Source organism: Amphiura filiformis, chromosome 9, assembly GCF_039555335.1.
Source record: "Amphiura filiformis chromosome 9, Afil_fr2py, whole genome shotgun sequence".
NCBI lineage: Eukaryota > Metazoa > Echinodermata > Ophiuroidea > Amphilepidida > Amphiuridae > Amphiura > Amphiura filiformis.
Genome location: NC_092636.1, coordinates 53,973,615 through 53,995,951, shown reverse-complemented (window position 1 = coordinate 53,995,951; position 22,337 = coordinate 53,973,615). Strand labels below are relative to the sequence as shown.

Here is a 22,337-nt window from a genome sequence, read left to right as displayed (position 1 = left end):
AATAAGAAGAATGGCAACTCTGGTCATGTAATAGGGAAAATCTAAAAAAGTTGGCAAATTTCGCTACAAAAAATCGGGCTGGGTATACCTGATTGACAGTACAATAAGAAGAATGGCAACTCTGGTCATGTAATAGAAAAAGTTGGCCAATTTCGCTACAAAAATCGCGGGCTGGGTATACCTGATTGACAGTACAATAAGAAGAATGGCAACTCTGGTCATGTAATAGGGAAAATCTAAAAAAGTTGGCCAATTTCGCTACAAAAATCGCGGGCTGGGTATACCTGATTGACAGTACAATAAGAAGAATGGCAACTCTGGTCATGTAATAGGGACACTCTACACAAGTTGGCCAATTTCGCTACAAAAATCGCGGGCTGGGTATACCTGATTGACAGTACAATAAGAAGAATGGCAACTCTGGTCATGTAATAGGGAAAATCTAAAAAGTTGGCCAATTTCGCTACAAAAAATCGCGGGCTGGGTATACCTGATTGACAGTACAATAAGAAGAATGGCAACTCTGGTCATGTAATAGGGAAAATCTAAAAAAGTTGGCCAATTTCGCTACAAAAATCGCATGGGCTGGGTATACCTGATTGACAGTACAATAAGAAGAATGGCAACTCTGGTCATGTAATAGGGAAAATCTAAAAAAGTTGGCCAATTTCGCTACAAAAATCGCGGGCTGGGTATACCTGATTGACAGTACAATAAGAAGAATGGCAAATATGATGAAAACTGTTTCAGCTGTCAATTGTATCTAATTTTTGAGCATTCCTGTTGTCACTTTTTTCAGATCTAAAGTGACATAATCATCTAATCTTTTAATTTTATAAGCATTAGAATTTTTGCATCAAGTGAGAATGAGACAGAAAATTCCAATGTATTTAATCAAAAAAGAAATGATTCAATATGTTGTAAACAAGATGCACAATCCTCATTAAAATCATTATGTGTGGTCATACATTTTTTTAAATTTAAATCGCATTTTATTATATTCATTCAAATTTTGAGATAGTGTTGCAATATTTCAGGGCCATAAAAAGAAACCCAAAATAAGGAAAAAGTGCATTGAGCCATAAATCCATGTATATTTAATCCACCATGATAGGGTTTATTGGGATCTTGACAAAATTTAATCCTCTTACCCAGGTATAAATATTGAATAATATTGAGTATCAGTTTTGATACTGATTTATATTTAGTAAGGTATATTTTGCCAACAAATGACATGCATGTTTTGGATGATTTTGAGTCATGTTAATATACAAAAATTTATTAATTTTTTAATTGTGATAATATCAAAAATGTCAATCAAAGTATTTTATTAATAACGTTGCATCAATGTGGATACAATAATATTTTGTGAGCCAATGTCATTGTTTCTTATAATTTTTCGGTATAAATACAAATTGAAAAGTAAGATTTTCAAATGCTTCTAATTAGTGGATCATGCCTACAAAATGCCATTGTTTTAAAATTGTAATATTTAATTCTGAAGTATTAGTATAACATCTGTTTGACCTTTGAATGCACTGCCCATCTTTTGAATTATGGAACCAAAGAATGACAAATACTGAATTGATTTTATATGTAGGGCCTTACCTATGGATGTATTCATCTGGTTTTTACATATTGTAAAATGGAAATTTTTGTGTGATTAATTTTTTGTGCTTTGCCAATTTTGAACTATTTCCCTTGTAAAAAAAAAAAAAAAGCTTCCTTACAAGTTACATTGACTTACACACAAAAGGAATATGTATTGTGCATTGTTATTTTCGGGGTAGCATCTAGGAATGCTGAAAATTTTGAAAATAAATACAACACAAAAATGTCTGTTTTTGCAGTAATACTTGATGATTAACCCTACACATACATGTATCATCTGTCCTCCCATTGATGTTTTCTTGAAACATTTCTATTTTTAAAACATTGTAAATAGATTGAAGCATCACTGTTCCTAAGTCATCAGTTCCTTGCAAATACGCATGCATGTCCTTTCTCATGATCCTCCGAACCAATAAGGCTCCAATACTTGGCATGTTTGTACTCGGTTGAATGCATTTTTGATGCAGATTTTAGAAACGGTCATTTAAATTACCTAATTTGTTAAAAGTTTGAAAATTTCTCTAACATGAATATTTTTGGGGAAAATTAACCTCTCAACTGAAGGGGAAAGGTTACTAAAATAGGAGATAATAATTCCTTGAACCACCCAATCTAATTATAGTCCATCTATCTGTAGATATCTTCAATCCCATATCCAAGGCATCTTAAAGATCCAATATGCATTTCACAAATCTTCTCACCTGCTGTATGTCTCAAAGGTCCGGTCATGCAGCCAGCCAGCCAGCTACCATGGAAATTAATTTTGCCTTAGCAACCGGTGTATCAGAAATTCCAAAATGGCTGATGCGATAGCAAATGGATTTAATATATCATTGTTTGTAATGACTCATATATTTTACTGTTAGTTAGTCAAAGGAAATTTGATATTCAGACTTGTGAATCGGTTGATTCTTACTTTATTTGCACTAACACTCTTGCTAATAAAATAAATTTGAAATAGCGAAATAAAAAATGGAAATATTTCTCAAAATGTCTGACCTGATGACCACGGTGACAGGGGAAAGCCCATTGTTTAACCGTGAGTCATGTGCTTAACTGAGCAATACATGTAGCTGTTTTCAAGCTGTGACGGTGACTGGGCGATCATGCATTTTTACACTTTCGCTCTATTCCGTAAATTGGTGGTACTTCCATGGCAAAACCATTAACTAATAAAGGATACATTTAATTCCAACACCCTCAGGGTTTAGATGACAAATCTTTATATCTAAAGATAATTGTTATGAAAAACATAGAGGCCTAATGGTTTTTGCTTTTGAGACATATTCATCAATGTGCCACTTTACAGTATTGTTGCAAAAAGGAATATATATATAGTCGCAAGGCAGTGTAGCAATTTAAAGAATATTGTTGCATATGCCTCAGGTTGATGTGTTTTTAATGTATCATAATTATGTGAATGAAACAGGACTCATAATTGAGCAAACCAGGATTTTTTTAAGCGGCCAGAAGCCAAACCCAAGAAATTGCCTGTTTTGACTGAAACTTCATTGAATTCAAGTAGTATTTTTGTTCATGTCATGTTATGGTAATGTTGTGACCACAATGAAAGCGTTAATATGTCATCTATAATTAAAAATCTATGTTGCAGATATTTTAAGAATCAACAATTCAAATAAACTTAAACATAGAAATGCAATGTAATTGTGTAGGGGCTGTGTAACATCTGTGGTATGGTATCGTAGTGTTATTTCCCGCAATTCAATATTCTCTATGAGAAGCCTGAATTTTGTTTACCTCATCGATTGGTAGGAGAGGGAGGGAATATATGAGAACAGAAAAGCTGAAGTAAAAGTACACCAATAGCTCAATTTTGCTTTCAGGGCTTATTTTGATCAATTTTACACCAGATTATACATGTACCTGTACAAGCTGGAATGAAAGCGTAGGGCAAGTTTATAGTAGACACCAAGTGTAGCTTAAAATGATAACACTTCCAGCAGATTACACACCCATGGTAATTGCAAATACATCGGCGTGGTTAATACATGCCCGCCCCTATCAGAATCGCAGGTGCAGATGTATGCACCATTAATCTGATACCAGCTACCGAGTCAATTCGGCTGTGCTCCAATTTGCTGGCTCGCTAAATGCTGGATTTGCTTTGCTTGCAAATGGCTTACAATAGTGGTAATGAGTCAAAAGCAGATATTATGATGAAAACAAAAAACATCTGTAAACTCTTGTTATTTTTGGTTCATACCTTCACCTCAGAAGGACATAAGCTTGAACAAAATCCTTGTTCTGCTGTGCAGATACCATCCGGGATATGGCGTATCGTCATACATGTAATATGAATATATTTTGTGTTTCTTCAAGTCTAAGTTCATATTGACACCAGATTCTTAGTAAAATAGAGATGGCAAGCCAGTGCTAGCGGGTGCGCCGTGTGAATGCCTGAGGGTATAATAAGGATTTTGAGTTGAATTTTTTTTCATGACGTGTCATGGCAGAATCATGTTAATCCATTTTCCCTTCACCGTCCAATATTATTTCCATACTTTATGCACTCACGTAGAGAGTCACATTTCTTGTCTTTTCCATCCCAATATGATTTTACCTTGTCTGATTCAATTCAATTCCATTACCGATTTAAATTTGATGCTGCTATATGAGATGTCATGGAAATTGGCTGAAATGGGTTTAAATTAGTGGGAAAATCAGGGTAGATCCTCTTTGCTAATGGCTGAATCAAATTTGCGCTATTTTTGTTTCACACTCCTGAGACTTTGAGATGAATGATAAAAGCATGGGCAGTATTATGGAAGTGGAATGAAATGAAATGAAAAAAAATCAGAGCTGTTTGAGCTAGGTCAAACTATTTAGATACTAGATTAGAACTAGCCCCATTCACTGGGCCGTCCACAAACCGCGACACCTCTCAAATAGCGAGCAAAGCGAAGATGGATCATCAGAGGTATCAGAGTACAGCACAGAGCCTGTGCTAATACTGGATTGGCTTTGTGAATGACAAAAATTATGATGAAGCCAATTTAACAGGAAATTTTACATTTTTATTAACAAAAAGGAAATGTAAATCTGAGCAGAACTGTAGCATGGAGTGAACTTTACAGACAAATGTTACTTGTTATTATTGTGTCTGGAATGTATTTGACAAAACAAAATACTTACAAAATAACTGATCTTGTCAACGTCACCTTATCTTTTATTAATATTTTTTCATTATTTAATTTCTTTGCTGTTGTGGCTATGAAAGCATGCCAAGTAAGCCATGAAACTAATGTCACATTTTGAATGATAGATTCAAGTCTAGCAATAACATGTTATTATTATCTTGAAGGAAACAGTTAACTTTATGTCCCAAGTATTTAAGGTGTCAATCCTGTATTATTCCCAGTGTTTGAACACCTGCAGAGCAGATGCCTGACCTTGAAAACCAACAAAAATTTGCTTTTTTTGTCATTTCAAACGGAAAAGTTGAACTTGGCATTTTGAAGCCGATGAAGTGTGCTGGTAGAGTTATTGTTGATGTACCAATCAATAATGGCATAGGCCCTACATTTAACTGGTACCTCCCCCCTATATTTAGGTTTATAAAAGCTAAACAACTAACAAATGCTTAATTTTATGGGGCTGGCGTCTGACCAGTCGATAATACCACAAAATAGGTTGAATCATCAGCAGTACCCAATCAAAGTTCTAAAATAAGCTTGTAAAATTTCCGGTCTATTTCACTTCAAAAGCATGATAAATGATGGGTTTTGTTTATTAACACAATATTAATGAGTGTCCTTTTGTTACCCGAGTCTCGTTAGAATATCTAGCCTGATATATTATAAGGGTGTTAAGTCAGTCTTGTGCCACAGTCAATAACGGACGAGGACTCGTTTTTGACAAACAAAAACATTAACCCATGCATGAGCTGCCATCTTAAGTTGAAATAGATAGGCGTATCGTTTTACAGTTATAATGAGGCATTGGATATGTCTTTTGTTTTAACGGCACGTGTGATTGCAGCAATGATGTATGGATGAATGGGGTAGTTAAGGTGATGATAATAGGATGATAATTGGCTGCTAAGTGGCCGTTAGGAATTCTTTCTTTTAATTGATATTGATGATGTCACTGGAATTAATTAAAGTGATGTTTGAATCGCATTACATACAAAAAAAAATTTCTACTATTTCTTTCTTTTTTTCCGCTTTCATGATTGATAGTGTCAGGAATGTTGGCTAAGACATAAGGCACATTCCATATGACATAATAATAATAATGCTTGTGGTGTTATGTTAGAATAGTTGCCATGGTGCGTCCGTATTGGCCTACAGGTTTTGAAATTCCTTCTAAATATTGGAGATAACTTAAATGTGGTGAATACTGTTACTACAATACTTTTTGCATCATATACAATCAAAATTTAAGTACATTTGACAAATTACTGCCTACATTATGTACATTTCACAATTAAATTTTTTGGGGACCCTTTGTCATCATTACATTACAGGATATAACAAAATACATACTACAATCATTTCTCAGGAAGAGCAAAAGTAATTGAAAAACACCACTTCCACTAAAACAGCTTAAGCAAAAGCTAGGTGATTGATCACATGTGATGTGATGTGATCAGATATTATAAGTCCACACTTTCATGATGCTTTTACAGTTTTGTTTTCACGAAACGTGTTAACATCTCAGATACTGCAGTTTTAATTTTGAATGGATTTTAGCAATAAAGTTATAGTATTTCTACGATTTGATTACCCCATCAGTTGATCATAGTACCTGTGCAGCCGGTCACTGTGTGAGTGGTCAAGCTTTCGTCAGATATGTCTCCGAGTCCTGATGAAGTAAGAGACACTTAAGACTTCTAACGATAGCTCAACCACTCACACAGGGTTTCGGCATATTGCAGGATAAACAAGAAAAAATCTGAAGTGAAATGAAGGTTGTTTTCCAAACAACTTGTGTAGCTTGATCACATACATCTCATATTTATTCATGGAGCTTATAAATTGACTTCATGCCCTGACTACTAAACACTTCACCAAGGACTCCCTGTTCATCTCAAGATGGAACAATTCTGTTTTTCCTGATAAATAGCTAATTTATGTAACTTAGTAGACAACTGGGTATCAGAGTATCTCAGTATTTCAGATCAAGAGATTACGAGGTTTATTCTACTCCAAAAGCTGCCGATAAGTTGTATGGACATATTTACATGTTGAACACGTAACCTCGTTACCCTGCAAAGGGTATTCAGAAACGGTGTTTGCAAGAATGTGTGCATGCTTTATTAATAATACCGCTAATGTTTTGTTTGGCATGGGTTGAAGGCTTTCAGCAATAAGTCATTCTTATTCCTTATTGAATGTATAGGGTTTGCTTTGATATGCAATTAATTATGGTGCATATTTATGGCATTTATTTGCTCCCCTTAGAGGAAAGAGGGTTGCAAAAAACCTCAAATGTTTACACATATTGTTCATTTAACCTTTCTTGTTTTCTATTAAAGTTCTGTAAAATTTCAGGCATCGTTTTTGTAGATTTGTTTAGAAGGACAGCTTTGCTATTGTAATCCGATTAATATAATTCTAACACTGGGTTTTTAAACCAGGTTTTCAAAGTCGTAATTTGTCAAATTTTAATTTCTTTTCATATTTCAATTTATATTGTGATTCAATTAATTTTATTCTTCAGTTTAATAGAATAGATTTGATCAGATGTTCTCAGATTAATTTCTTTAATAACTTGTTAAAATACAACTTATTGGAAACAATAAATATCAATCATTAAGCTTAAATCAAAGTCTTTTCAATCATTATTCAAATGCCTATCTACAAAACATGACAAATAATAGCGCTCAAGTACTTAGCTATCAATATGTTCACAACACCAAGAAATAATTGTTTGTCTTGTCCAGGCAAATAAAGCAACAAAAGAAAGGAAGTCCACTACAAACACAAGGCTAAATCAAGTTGGATTTCAACAATTCTTGACAGATTTTTGTTGATTTCAGAATTGTTTTGAGACCCATGGGAATGACAACAATTGTAATCAAATTAGGACATCTATCAGCAGTTTAAATTTGGTGTGGATTAATCAGTCTTGAAGGATAGTAAATTTTATTCTTTTATTTTGTTTCTTTAAAGTAAAAATAAGAAATTGTTATTTATTTGTTGAAAAGTTTGACTGGTATGTGATATCCATAGGGATTGTCAGATTCCATGTGTTTATAAGCCATGAATGCATGACATTGGGCATTAGCATTGATACATGGAATGGCTGTAAATCTTCCAATGCCAAGATCACCTCTGTATAAAGTGAATGTTAAGCTTTCTTTGAGAAGATTTCTGATATTTTTCTTTGAACTTTGATTCAACAAATAGTTTTAGGGTCGAACTGAACTATAAGTATAAGTGAAGTCTTCAAGTTCAAGTCATTTTCTGGTTAAGACTCATTACCTACTTACCTACCTGCCTTAGTGATTCTAAAACAAAACAGGTTTCCATCTAAAGAAACAGGGCATATACCCTGAAACATGAACATTGATAACAAATTCATGACTGGGGAAGTAATAAGAAGGGGGGGTCCATGAGAAAAGTGAGACAAAAGTAACAGCGTGACATTAATAACATGGGACACCTTAGCCTAGTAAATATGACAGTCTGTTTGGACTGGTTCAACATCCGTTCAAGCTGCCTGAATACAACTATTTCTAAAATGGCATCAATAGATTCTTTGATTCCATCATAATACTAGTGTGATACAATTGCCACAATACTCAGTGTGTGGCACAACAAATTATACTGTCCAATGCAATTTACTATTCTTTGCTTTGATAAAATAGGACTCAATGAATGAGAGTACTAATACCAAGTTGAACCAAAAATTCATTTATTTACCCGGGCATGATGTGGAAAATACATGTGAAGTATAGATTTACATTGATTACTCTGTGGTGCATTATGTAGTGTGGTTCTAAATGAAGCAACTAGCAAGTTATTTTGATCAATTGTCATGCACTTCAACACAGATGCAAACTAGTTGGCTTTGGGTCTTTTAAAGATTGGTGTATACATTACAGTTTTCTGATAACCAAATAAGATAAAAACGAACATGTGAAATAGCAATAAATGTTTCTTCATAAAAACTAAGAGAATGGCAAATGATATATTTTATGAAATTTTCTCAAAACCTTGTTTAACTTTAAGTAGTAAAATATTGATACCAGATATCCAGTCTCGGATATTATTGACATTGTTCAGTGCTGACACTGTGACATCCATCTTGCTCTTCTGACTAAACAAGTAGCTAGGATACAAGATGTGATATGTGATAAAGTAAATATGAACAAGTCATTAGCGAGACAAGATATCATTTAGTATGTACATCTAGTTACTCATGATGATGAGGTCAAAGTCTCACTTGGTATTTTAAATGTTTCAGGTTTTCAGAACAGAAAAACTTGTAGTAAATAATAGTTTTCAAGGCTGACTAAATACTCAATATTGACAGAGGGCAGGCATCCGATAGGCAGTTGTCCAGTTGGGAGAATAGAGAAAAGTGATCAAACAGTAAAACTTTCACTGAGCAAAATAAAGTATTAATTTATTTATGAATTTATTAAAAAGTATCTTTGAAAGAAGTAGAAATTGAAAATAGGAATCAGTGTACTTAAAAAGAAATAATTATTTGAAAAATGTAGGACGTTCTAACTCAAAAAGTAGTGCCCACTGCCCAACACAGTTTTACTCGTACACACAGTTCAATTCCGTGGAGCATAATCAATATCATATCAATACTAATGATGTATTTCAATGGGCTGTGTGTGTTTACTAGACTCTACCAGTTAGATGTTATATAACATTGGTATAATTTTGAAAAGTTGTGCAAATAGTACGTATGAAAACACATAATTATTTTATGAGCAGAACAAATTTAAAATAGGGAGTATAATATGTCCTTGCGCTAACTTAGCAAATGTGTAGAATGCATAACTAGGATTAGGAGGTGCAACCATTTTTCTTATCAAAGGTGTTCAACCAATTGGAAGGAAAATAAACACTTGAAATCACATTCTTCTATTAATGGAAAATTATATTTCCGCATAGGCCTGATTATTCTAATGCTGAATCTGTAAAAAAAAAACCAATGTTCGGTTATGTCAACATACATATATAGCCATGTTCAAATGAGGATAGATGATACTGTATAGGAGATTTATATCGAGGGCTTGAGTAACACTAGCCCATCTCCATTTTGATACCAAAACTTTCAGAAGAAATGGGGTTATGTCCATTTATATTTCTAACCCCAATAAGGCCAGACCAGTGAAACATTGCCTTATCTCTAACAGGCCCAAATTGTAAGTGTAAGTTCAACACAGACTCAAGTGGAACATGAGGCCAAAATGGAGATGAGGCAGTGTTGCACTGAGCTTACAACATCAAGTATCAAGTTCTATTTTTGCTGCTCTTTGTATGATTTTGAATGATTTTGTTTACAGATGTAAACTTCTCATTACCATTTGATAACAAATAATGACCAGTAAGGGTTTGAACCAGGAACCTTCAGGTTGAGAGGCTTAATCCTCACTCTGACAAATTGAGAAATTAGCTACATGTACTTGAATTGAGCTTCAATGTTGCCAATACTGCTGTTTTCCTTATTTTTTGCCAAAGCTTTCATTTCGAGAATACCTAATGACAATTTTAATGACTTATACTTCACTTTTAGGTAATTTATACACAATTTTAACTTAATATTTACACTTTCGGTACGATCACTAAATAAGCCTTTAAGTTATAATATGGTAGGTCTAGGTTCCTCCTTATGAAACTATTAATTTTATTTTGCAGGAACATATTAACCAAAACTGATCATTTTATATTGCACTCTGTAAGTGATACTTTGTTACTCTATATTTTCCCATTTTATCTTCAATTACAGGTAATGGCCACAGATGCTGATGCTGATGACTTTGGTAGCGTTTCCTACTCCATAGGACAAGGTTACGGCACTCCACCACCATCACAGTTCTTCATTCGTAGCGAATCAGGCCGCATCTGGACCGCATCTGAACTTGACCGAGACGGCAATGTGAAGGAGTATGAATTCCCTGTGCAGGCAGTGGATGGAGGTGGTCTAAGCTCCATAGCATTGGTCAAAGTTATCATGACAGATGTGAACGACAATAAGCCAATATTTTATCCTTCTCTGTACACAGGTAAGATGTAATCTAATCCTTTTTTCCTGTGAAACTTGAGTTCCCAACCTGATTCTACTGATTCCTTCCTCCCCTCCCCTCCCTTCCCTTCCCATCCCCTCACCACAGATCCTGGAAATGTGCCCTCACCAACATAAATATCCATCTGTCTGTAAAGTGGAAAAGAGCAAAGAAACCTATACCATGTTTCACTTTCACCCTGATGTAGCAGTGATGTCAACGCATTGAAGCAGATGTTTCGCTCACACATCTATGTGGCGTTTTTGGCCGTGTACGTGTGTACACCAGCGCATTGGGCAAACGCTAGAAATTTGATCTTGCACCCAAAGAAATGCGCTGATGTCACTGCCACATTAGGGTGAAAAATGGTATAGTAAGATTGTCCTCACTTTGCTTGTAGATTGGGTCAAATCATTGTCCACACTGATGGAATTCACTGTCAGTATGAACCATAATGATCTCATACCCAGTGACATAGCTCAATGACCCTCATTAAACAAGCAATGCTCATAATTTGACCTCAAGTTGTGGAACATTAGTTTTTGTATTCAACACATCCAAAGGTCATTCATTGAGTGTAGAAGCATATTCGGGTTAAGGAACTGTGTCCTAGAGATTGTCATGTTTGAGGTCCTTGTTGATTGTTGCTTAATATAGAATCTCATGTTGGCATGCATAGACGGATGTCCGTTGCCAGGTGTTTAGGATCAGACCCAAGATGTAGAGAAGCCGCCACTGCTGCATATCTCGGCAACAAAGCAGCAACGTGTTCCGGAAATATGTTGATAGAAATGAAATGATAGATAAAACCTGGTATTATCAATGTAGCTTCTGTAAATATGATTTATAAATAGATTTGTTGAAGATAGTAAACATCGATATGATAAGTTTAAATTGAAATTGAAATGAATACATACATGTTTTTGTTGTTGTGCTCAAATGTGGCAATTAAAAATATGACTTGAATTGAAAACGGTAAAACCTAAAAGAAGCATTAATTTATGTAAATTTGAAATGTATATATGGAAAACTAATGCAGATTCCCATTCCCATCAAGTCTTTTGTGATGTATAGATACAGTCACATATGGATTCAGATGTTACAATTTGAAACCAATTATCAGTTGACTTTTCACAGTGTTTTTTCAGACTAAGAAAAAAGCATTCCAGTCTAGCAAAATTTGAAAGGTTTGAAAAATTCTCTACATACCTATTTCTCACTTATTCTACGTTTTTATTAAAAACACAATGCGACTCATTCAGACCATTCAAATCATTTGTAACTATCTCTTATGTCTTCCTTACCTATATTTACAGTTGACATTGAGGAGGGCAGTGACATCGGTAGTGATATTGCATCAGTGACAGCTCAGGACATTGACTCTGGTGAATTTGGTTTGGTCTTCTATACCATTGTATCTGGCAACGAACAACAGCTCTTCACAATTAACAGACAGACAGGTAGGTCATCTGTCAGTTATTCCAGAAATGATTGGCATCCCAAACACAGATTATTCACATTAAAATATAGATATTCCAAAATTTGTAATAGTTCAAAGAATTAAAAGTCATCACAATTAACAGACAGACAGGTCAGCCATAATTTGTTTATTCAAAAAACACCCAAAGATTATTTTGCATGAAAAAAATGGAATTACTAGATCCTAATTTGTTTTTTTAATTAAACGCTTTTTAGTTTACTTGAAGAAGGCACTCATAATTACATTTTAAAGACAGAACTGGGTAATGTCCTCCCCTATGGTACAAAAAAATGTAGGGATGCCAATAATTTCTGGACTAGGTCACTGAAGTCACTGTCATCAATTCTTCAACTTCTCTTATCTGGCTGTGATGGGACCAAGTAATGGCTGGATAGTGAAAACACTGGATAAGTGAATTATGCGTAATTCGGCTTTGAATGTGTGAGATACTAAAATTAGGACAACTTTTACTTGTGGTAATAACACTAGGAGATGGCGTCTGAGTGTTGTATGAAACCTAGATTTATGTTCTTTAAAATGCTTCAGAGCATGAAATTTAGATGACAGCCTGATAACTGAGAATTCTGGATAAGGGAGGGTGGACTGAACAGTGTGTTTCCTCTCAAGGAGGGAGTAAACCCCACCCAGGTGCAATGGGAAGCTGTTAGGGGTAGTCACAGTCGTTGTACTGATGGACCATGCGCCACTTGTAGGCTGCAAACGTGGTTCCGACATATTCTAATGACAGCGGAATAAATGTAAAGCGCTTTGAGGCTGTTTACAGCATAAAGCGCTATATAAATATCTACATTTATTTATTTATTTATTTATTTAAACTCAGTAAAGCCATGTTGGATTTTGCAGTGGCAAATTCAAAGCGGTGTGACGCCAGCATACGGGCCCCTTTTACTCGCATGTATGCACCCCACTGCTACTGCAAAATCCACCATGGCATTACTCTCAACTTGTGACGAGACACAGACTATACACATCAAGTGGGTGTAATGTTTTCTCTGTACAAGACGAGAAAAGATATTATTCAACAGAGCCAGAAAATCAAAGAATTTGAAACTGCTGATTAACTCTGGAGATTAACTTCCAATTCTGTCTTGTATGCTTGCATCCAAGCTTCAACTTAGTGCTTAGTGTTATGCTGCAAATAAAATGGAAATCTTTGTGAATAATAGATGATGCACAACAAATGATCTGAATTTGACACTTTGGGTCACAATTAGTGTTGCACTTGGTATCACACTTTTGTCAAAATGGCTTTGAACAGAGACTGAGTAAAGTATATCATTGTTGCTTTGAAATATTTTTTTCTTTGGAATAGATTTTATACAATGTAATCTCTATTTGTTGAGCTAACTCGGGGATTTATTTGCATCATTGGATGGGTAATTTTGAAAACGAAACAAGACAATTAAGTGTGATAATTAGCACAGTGCCCTTGAATAGGGGCATTAGTCTGTCTGCCAAACTAATCTTTGCTTGGGTTTTATCTCTTTTTAACCCTCTTGGCCAATGTTTGCAATATTATATCATGATAGTATTTAAAATATCTTGGTAATAAATGTTGAAAAACAATGTTAAACAGGTCTAAACGATGCTGTCAAATGGCACACATGAACAATTCCAAAAACATTAATATTATATCCACCTCCATAAAAGTAGCAAAAAATCACCTCTCATGGCCCCAAATTGTAGTAAGAATTGGTATATTTTGGCTACATCTCAAGGTGATATTAATTGTAAGGATTTCAAATCACATTTTAAGATTATGTATTCAAATTAATGGCTTGTTAAGCCGCTTATCTTTGATGCAGATCTAACCAGTACACAAAAAGTTGCTACATAGGTCTTTGTTACGAATAAGATGTTTGCAAACACCTTTATACAATTTTATAATCTGTAAAGCATTTGAAGTATTTGCTGTTATTATCAAGAAAACAAGAGATTAGAAATGCACAGACCATAGAAACATTTTTTGATGGCCTATATATTATATATCATAATTGGCTAGACTCTCTTTCTCTTTCATATCTTTTTAACCGCAAAGTCCCAAGAGAGTAGCCTTGGTGTCTCTTAAATGACACAATTTATTTCACCTTCAAGAGTGTCATCAGCATTACATAATATGTTTGTACAATATAAGTGTTTTAAAATACAATCTGTTAAAAAATACACTGATGTGTTTAAAAATACTATTACTAAAAATACACTGATGTGTTTGAAAATACACTAATGTGTTTAAAAATAAACTAGCTTCTGACATTTTTTAACACGTGTAACAGGAAGAACACAATGTACAAAAATCCCATGATTGCTCATAATGTTAATATTATACTTAATACTTTTACAGGTACCATTACACTGGCTGGTACTCTCAACAGTGATGACCAAGCAATGCATCTTTTGGAAGTCCAGGCAACGGATGGTGGCGGTCAAAGGTCAGAACAGAATGCAGAGGTCAGCATCAGCGTTGTTGGTCCAGATGACTCTCCACCGGTGTTTGAGCAATCTCGATACAACTTTGCAGTGCAGGAAAATACGGCTAGGTTACAGGCTGTGGGCACTGTACATGCTGAAAATTCTGATCCAGGTATGATATAGGATACATACATAGATTCAGTTCATTATTGAATTCTTAACAGATCTTGTGCGTGGTGATCTCAAAACCATGCTATGACCCTCGGCTGCACCTTGAGATCACCTTGGGCCTGTAATTTTAACCATGCCCCTCATGGCAGTCAATATTTGTATACCATGATGTAACAATTAATAGTTGATAAACAAAAGTTTAACATCTTTCTTATTTCTTTTTCATTTCAGAAAATATTGCGCCAGTTACTTACTCAATCCAGTCCGGTGACCCCAACACTTACTTTGCCTTGAACCAGAATACCGGTGAAATCACTATCAACATGCCACCAGACCATGAACAGAGTCCTACTGTGTTACTCAATGTCCAAGCTGCCAGTGGAAACCCACCAACCTACGGTCATACACAAGTCAACATTACAGTGATTGATGTCAACGATAATGCACCTGAGTTTCCTAATACTATAGACATGATCAAACTACCTGAGAGCACGACAGTAGGCAACATAATATACATCGCATCTGCTCATGATAAGGATAGTGGCGATAATGGATTGCTTCGATACAAACTAGTGGAGAACCCCAGGGCTACGTTTGCAGTTCACAGAGTTACAGGTCAGGTGACATTAGAGCGCACAGTGAGCTATAACGAACAAAGCTCATACGAGGTCAAAGTTCAAGCCTACGATCGTGGAAATCCCATCATGAAAACTAATCTAACTTTAGTTGTGCAAGTACAGGATGTCAACGACAATGGCCCTCAGTTTGATCGTACTGGCATGTATCATGTGACCATTGCCGAATCGTCCCCAATAAGCCACCGATTCTTACACGTTGTTGCAACCGACAATGACCGTGGTATAAACGCACGGATAACATACACCCTTAAACAAAGTGTGGATGCTGCTTACTTTGCCATATTCCCCGATTCGGGACAACTTTACACCCGTCAACGTCTTGACCATGAACTGCAGACGGAGTACATCTTAGAAGTCATCGCATCTGACAACGGAATGCCACCACAGAGTGCTACAGCTATTGTGAAAGTAACAATTGCAGATGACAATGATAACATACCACAGTTCACACAGGAAAGCTATCACTTCTCTCTGCCAGAGAACATGGCTCCTAATACCAATGTAGGGATCATAGAGGCAACGGATAGGGATGGGGATAACAATAACAGAGTGACTTATTCCATGCCAAATAGCCCACACTTCAATATTGACCCTTCATCAGGTAAGACCGTCTTGCATTCCCTATTCCCGTCTTGCGTCCCTATAATATATCACTGTGATAGAAAAGCACTGGAGCTGATGTTGCCAAAAGAAAAGTGATCAAACCAGATTTGAAGTAATAAGAACTTGTGAATATATGAAGTGCAACTTTCAGACCAAACTACAAATCCATAGACATAAAAAATTCTGAGGACCATCTCATTGATATCGCAGATCCATGCGGTGTTTTAACTAAGCCCAGATTCAACTAGACACATGTTAATGTTCAAAGCTTGAAAGTCACAATTTTGGAAGTTTAAGTGATGGTGCATATCAAATGTAATGGAGTTATTCTTAAAGCAAAATCACTTTCCATATTTTGTGTCCTATTGATATCCGTGCCAGTTGAATTGCATCAAAATATTACACATCATTTCTATATTATTAGTGTGCTGCAAAAAGTGAAATACAGAAGAATTTGTACTCTCATATTGGGAAAATCATTTAAGCAATAAATGGACTATTCATTTCACATGATCATGTCTCAACTGAAAGCTTTGTTTCTTTTTGTGAAATTTTAGAGATTAACTCACCAACCAAATCAATTTCCTTCATTTCTATTTAGGTGTTATCAAAACAAGAAGGGAATTAGACCGTGAAGACATTGCCAGCTACCAGCTGACAGTCATCGCCAATGACAACGGAGCGCCCCCACTCACTTCTACTGCTGAGGTTTACATCACTGTAGAGGACATAAATGACAACACGCCAATGTTCTCCCATAGCGACCGATATGTGGTGTTTGTGAAAGAGGAGCAGTCTGTTGGTGGTTTTGTGGTGAAGTTGCTAGCGGAAGACCCAGATAGCGGAGATAATGGGACTATTGGGTATTCTATACGTGCAGGTACTTATCCAATCAAGTGTTTTATGTATAATGTCAAATTAAAAGTTTTAACATAGTTTGAATAGGGCAATATTAATTGGACTCTTTCATTTGAAATCCACACCATTCCGCTGTGGAAGATTTTGGTAAAGTCTTCCACAGAGGGAATATGGGTTTCAAAGAGAGTAGAGAATTGGGTAACTTCCATTTGAAATACTCACTTAAGTTGTGGAAGATATTATGTAAAGCCATATACAGGGGAGGATAATAAACCCTAGCCAATTCCATATGAAACACTCACTCCATATGTGGAAGACTTTCCTTAAATCTTCCACAGGGACAAGGAAGATTTCAAATGGAATAGTCCATTGGACCTACCAGCAGGATATCCAGGATAAATTTACCTGTTTGGCATAGCAAAATGCTATTTACTTTAAAAAGCTTTGAGGTTTATTGTATTGGAAAAGTAGAGGATATTCTGTGTTCAAAAGTCTCACTTGAACCCTGCATAATTTTAATGAAATCCTGCCAAAGTTAACAAAATCATGTTGAAGAAATTATGCAATCACCGAAAAAGTATCAAGAATAAAGCAATATTTGCCAAAAACATTAACTTTCAAATTTTTTCTATTGCAGGGGGTTCCAAATTCAGCATAGATGCCAACACAGGTGTGATATCAACAGCTGCCGTTCTAGACAGAGAAAAACACCAGACGTACACTGTGTTGGCAGTAGCCTCTGACAATGGTGATCCATCAATGTCGTCTTCTATTCCTGTCATAGTCCATGTGGAAGATATCAATGATCACACACCGCAAGCTGAAAACAGGACATATCTTTTTACTGTGGAGGAAAATACAGCACCAGAGACTGTGGTGGGTCAGGTCAGTGCACACGACCCAGATGCAGGTGACAACGGTAGGCTGTATTATAGTATAATTGATGGAAACAGTTATGGAGTCTTTGGTATCAACCGCACAACAGGGGTGATATTCCTCGTAAACGAAATTGATTATGAAATGGGTGCCAACTATCAACTAACTGTGCTTGTTGAAGACAATGGATCCGTAAGACCTCAGACCACTACTATATTTGTTGATATCGATGTGACCGATTTGAACGACAATGCACCGGAATTCACCGAAGATCCGGTGCAATTTGGTATCCGAGAAGGCATCACGATCGGGCAAGTCGTGTGGACTTTTAGCGCCCATGACGCGGACTCGGCAGAAAATGGCAAGGTTCGTTACAGCATCCTAACGGCGGACCAATCAAGTTTTGAAGTCGACCCTGTCTCCGCGAATTGACAACAACAAGCGAGATTGATCACGAGACCAAAACCGAATATTTGTTCGTAGTCCAAGCCCAAGATCAAGCTACAAATGAGGAAAATCGTAAGAGTACAACGGTAACGGTCAGAGTGTTTGTTGAGGATGAGAATGATAATGAACCGACATTCACATCAAGAACAACAACACATGTAATGGAGGATGAGCCAGTGGGATATCCAGTGCTTCATGTAGTTGCTGTTGATGGAGACAGTGGGGAGAATGGACGGTTAATATATGAAGTTGTCTCTGGAAATGATGATGGCAAATTTGTTTTGGATTCACTAACAGGTAAGCAACAATGCATACAAGCAATCGAGGGGTTAAGGGCAAGAAGGTACTATCTGCTATAGGTGCCAGGTGTCATCTTTCTAGAATGCAGAAATTATCAAAATGTCTATGGGGCATCTATTGCAGACTGGGCCTTTTGACTAAGTCCTTGAAATATACCATCATACTAAATCAGATATGCATTAAGCATAGTTCATTTTATCATTTATGAGGAAATGGGTTAAGGAACCAGTTTGTTTCTTAATTTTTGGACACATTTCCCCAGGCCAATAGTTTGAATCTGAAGTCCAGTACATAAATATGTTTGATGTTGTTAAAATGTATTATTAATGATTTTTATGCAGCAACCCAATGAAAATGGAGCATCTGCCTTCCGTATCTTTCATCAAAAAATCCTCATTAAGAGGCATTTATGCTTGTAGATGAAATTCTTCGGTATTGAGCTTAATTTATTTGTGCTATATGTCTTTCACTGTTTTTATGCCAATATGAAAATATTATGATGGTTGCTGTGGTAGGATCATCAATGTATGGCTTTGGATTTGTATGTGAATATACTTTAATCCAAAATGTGTAATTTCATTCTCATTTCTTCTCCAGGCCTACTCACCATTGCCCATTCACTAGACCATGAACACCAGCGACACTACAACCTGAACATCAGTGCTTCAGACCATGGCATCCCACAGAGAGTAGCCTACCAGGCCCTGGACATCGTTGTGGAAGATGTCAATGATCTACCTCCTCAATTTGACCCATCTGACTATGAAATGAATGTCACAGAACACATGCCACCAATGACCTTTGTGGGTCAAGTTACTGCAACAGATGGCGACTCAGGTATGACATGGACATAATTCTTTTCCACACACCACAATTACCCTTAAGTCTTTATAATAAGTCTCTACAGTTTGCAAGTATTTTAATTGATGTGGTAGCAGAAGTTTTTAAACAAAATATTAACTTTTTGGTAGGCACACTTCACATGCTATCCCTTAGCTCTAAGTAGAGGTACATTTTGTATTTCAAAGACATTGCAACATCTATGCAGTGTGGAACTCCAGACAAGAACCTCCGTAGGAAAAGTCTCCTTGCATCAAAACGTTGGTCCCTCACTACATGCATTGTATTTTTATTATATGCATATGAGTGAAATAAATCATAATATTGTATACTGATTTAATTGTAATATTTTTGTACACAGGAAACAATGGAGAAGTGAGTTATGAGATTCCATCTGGTATAGCAGATCATAAGTTTACAGTGGATAGCATGACTGGCATCATACTCACTGCTGCTGAACTAGACAGAGAAACAATTGGCAATTATGTCATTACAGGTAGGTACTATCAGGCTATTCCAGTTCAAATTCATATGCTCCTTTTTGATGACATGGCCTTTTGTCTCTCACCAAGGGTGTAGGTTTCAAATAGAGCCACCCATTTAGGTAAACCCTTTGAAATTCACACACCCTGCGTGAAATACTAAGGTCATGTGTCCCATAGGTATATGGATTTTAACTGGCATAGCCAAATGCAATAGTAAACATATTCCTAGGTTGTTAGTTATTCACGTGAGTTATAACTTGTGTTAGAAATTGATTTCTTAAATAAGAGTGGAACATGTAGGAGCCAAACCTTAGGCTATAGAAACAAATTAGTTTGATCTTTCGATCGACCATCGATGCTTGGTCGATCCTTATTATTTATGAAATCAATTAATTGACAATTGGTAATTGTGATAACATAAGAATCTTTGTTTGTTTTGATGTTGACCAATATAAATTTAGCATTAATTCTGATTAATTAGTTGTCAGTGATTAATAACAAGCATCGAAGCAGCATCGACGGTCGATCCAAAGATCGAACAAATTTGTTTCTGATGCCTTAGGTTGGCTGCATTAAGTAGATTCAGGATTGTACCTCCATACCGGCCTACACAACAGGTGGATACTTGCCCAATTGGCAGGTCAAATTTGAAGATCAGTGCATGTACTGTTGGGCCAGTAATATTGTAGCACCTGTAGCTTCTTATAATAACCAGCGTAGCAGAAGTGTAAAAAAAAAAAAAGTTATGGTGCAGCCCTGTGTAGATTTAGATACTATGTCTTCACATTTTCGTAATTTGATCATGCTTAGGGATCGCTGCTGGAGTCCTGTCAGAACTAGCAGTTGCTCCTGGTGTCTATTGTTTGGAACAATGGAGTATAGTTAAGTGGTGGTTTAAGCTGAGCTGGCATTCGACCACTTGTTGGGTTTTGATTGCATCCTTTAATATTAATAATAATTGCTTCTTCTCAGTTCAGTTGAACAGATTGATCTTCGCAACATTTTATAAAACCACTCTGTTCTCATTTCTCTCTAGTTTATGCCAAGGACGGTGCCTACCCAGCCCGTTATGACGTTGCTACCGTCGTCATCAATGTAGCCGATGCTAACGACCATTCACCAACATTTGCTAGCGACACATACTCATTGGTCCTACCTGAGAACCAGGCACCAAGTACCTTACACACTGTGGTAGCACAGGATGAGGATATTGGTATTAATGCACTGCTCACATACACCATAATAGGTAGGTGTTACCTGATGTTGAATGGTGGTGTGACTGGATGTTATAGAGGGTGGTGTGACTGCAGCAGTGCATTTCAAATATGCGTCTGAAACCATGTGATAATCTTCCTTGGTAAATCATAAAACTTGCTGGGTTAGTTTGGGTCAAGGTCCCTTTGTATTGCCTTCCTCCACCCTACTCCAGGGGAGGCACTCAAGGGTTAGAGGTATCCAGGAGGGGGTATTAAAATCTGATTTTTGTTGAAAAATTATTCTGTTGGCTCTCTGTTGACTGAAACAATTAAAAAGTTAATAAGAAGCTGTTGGACACTGCTTATCCACAATAATAGCCCATGTATTTACATTCAAATTTGGTTTCTGGCCTGAGCTTTTGATCCTAGCAGGACCTTTATCAAAGACAGACTGATAAAGATCCTGTTAGGATCAAAAGCTCAGGCCATTAACCAAATTTGACTATAAAAACTAGCATAAATATTGATATCCATCATAGATCAGATAATATGACGGTCCTGTAACATTTATATTTTCTTGTTATAGGTGGAAATGAAAAGTCCCAATTCCAGCTAAACCCAACCAATGGTCAGCTATCTACTGTCGGACCACTTGATCGTGAGCAAGACTCCCGCTATAACCTTACCATCCAGGCAAGTGACAGTGGTTCTCCTCCACGCACAGCAACCATGGTGATCTCAGTAACCGTCACTGATCAAAACGACAATGATCCTGAGTTTGAGCAAACATCTTATCAGCACATGATACCAGAGAGTACCGGAATCGGGTCGACGGTGATCACAGTGCATGCCATGGATCAAGATGAAGGATCTAATGCAGAGGTTCAGTATTCAATGGATAATGCCACATTGGGTCTGTTTCAAATTGATGCTGCTACTGGCCATATTACAACTGCTGGGTATGTATATTGTTGGGTTTCAAATCAATTATAGAATCGATTAGAGTATTTGGCAATGCTCATTTCTCATCTTATATCATGTTGTTTGGTAAATACCAGTTACTCTAAGCCATCTCTGTATTTAACCTATTATGTGCTTTATATATAAAGGCGCAAGTTATAGTCAGTGATAGTGGCTAAAACCGTCACCAGCAATGATTTATAGTACTTGGTGAGTTGCTACTTCGAAAAA

The 22,337-nt window shown here is 36.3% G+C and overlaps 1 protein-coding gene across 1 annotated transcript in view; it reads left to right on the top strand.

Moving 5' to 3' along the window:
* The window catches only part of LOC140160152 (protein dachsous-like), a 74,401-nt gene that overhangs the window by 44,462 nt on the left and 7,602 nt on the right, over positions 1-22,337 (top strand). Inside the window, 11 exon segments of the mRNA XM_072183429.1 lie at positions 10,546-10,822; positions 12,139-12,282; positions 14,665-14,904; positions 15,135-16,142; positions 16,746-17,024; positions 17,640-18,302; positions 18,305-18,622; positions 19,223-19,462; positions 19,827-19,961; positions 20,987-21,196; positions 21,733-22,105. Coding sequence (XP_072039530.1) covers positions 10,546-10,822; positions 12,139-12,282; positions 14,665-14,904; positions 15,135-16,142; positions 16,746-17,024; positions 17,640-18,302; positions 18,305-18,622; positions 19,223-19,462; positions 19,827-19,961; positions 20,987-21,196; positions 21,733-22,105 — 3,887 coding nt within the window.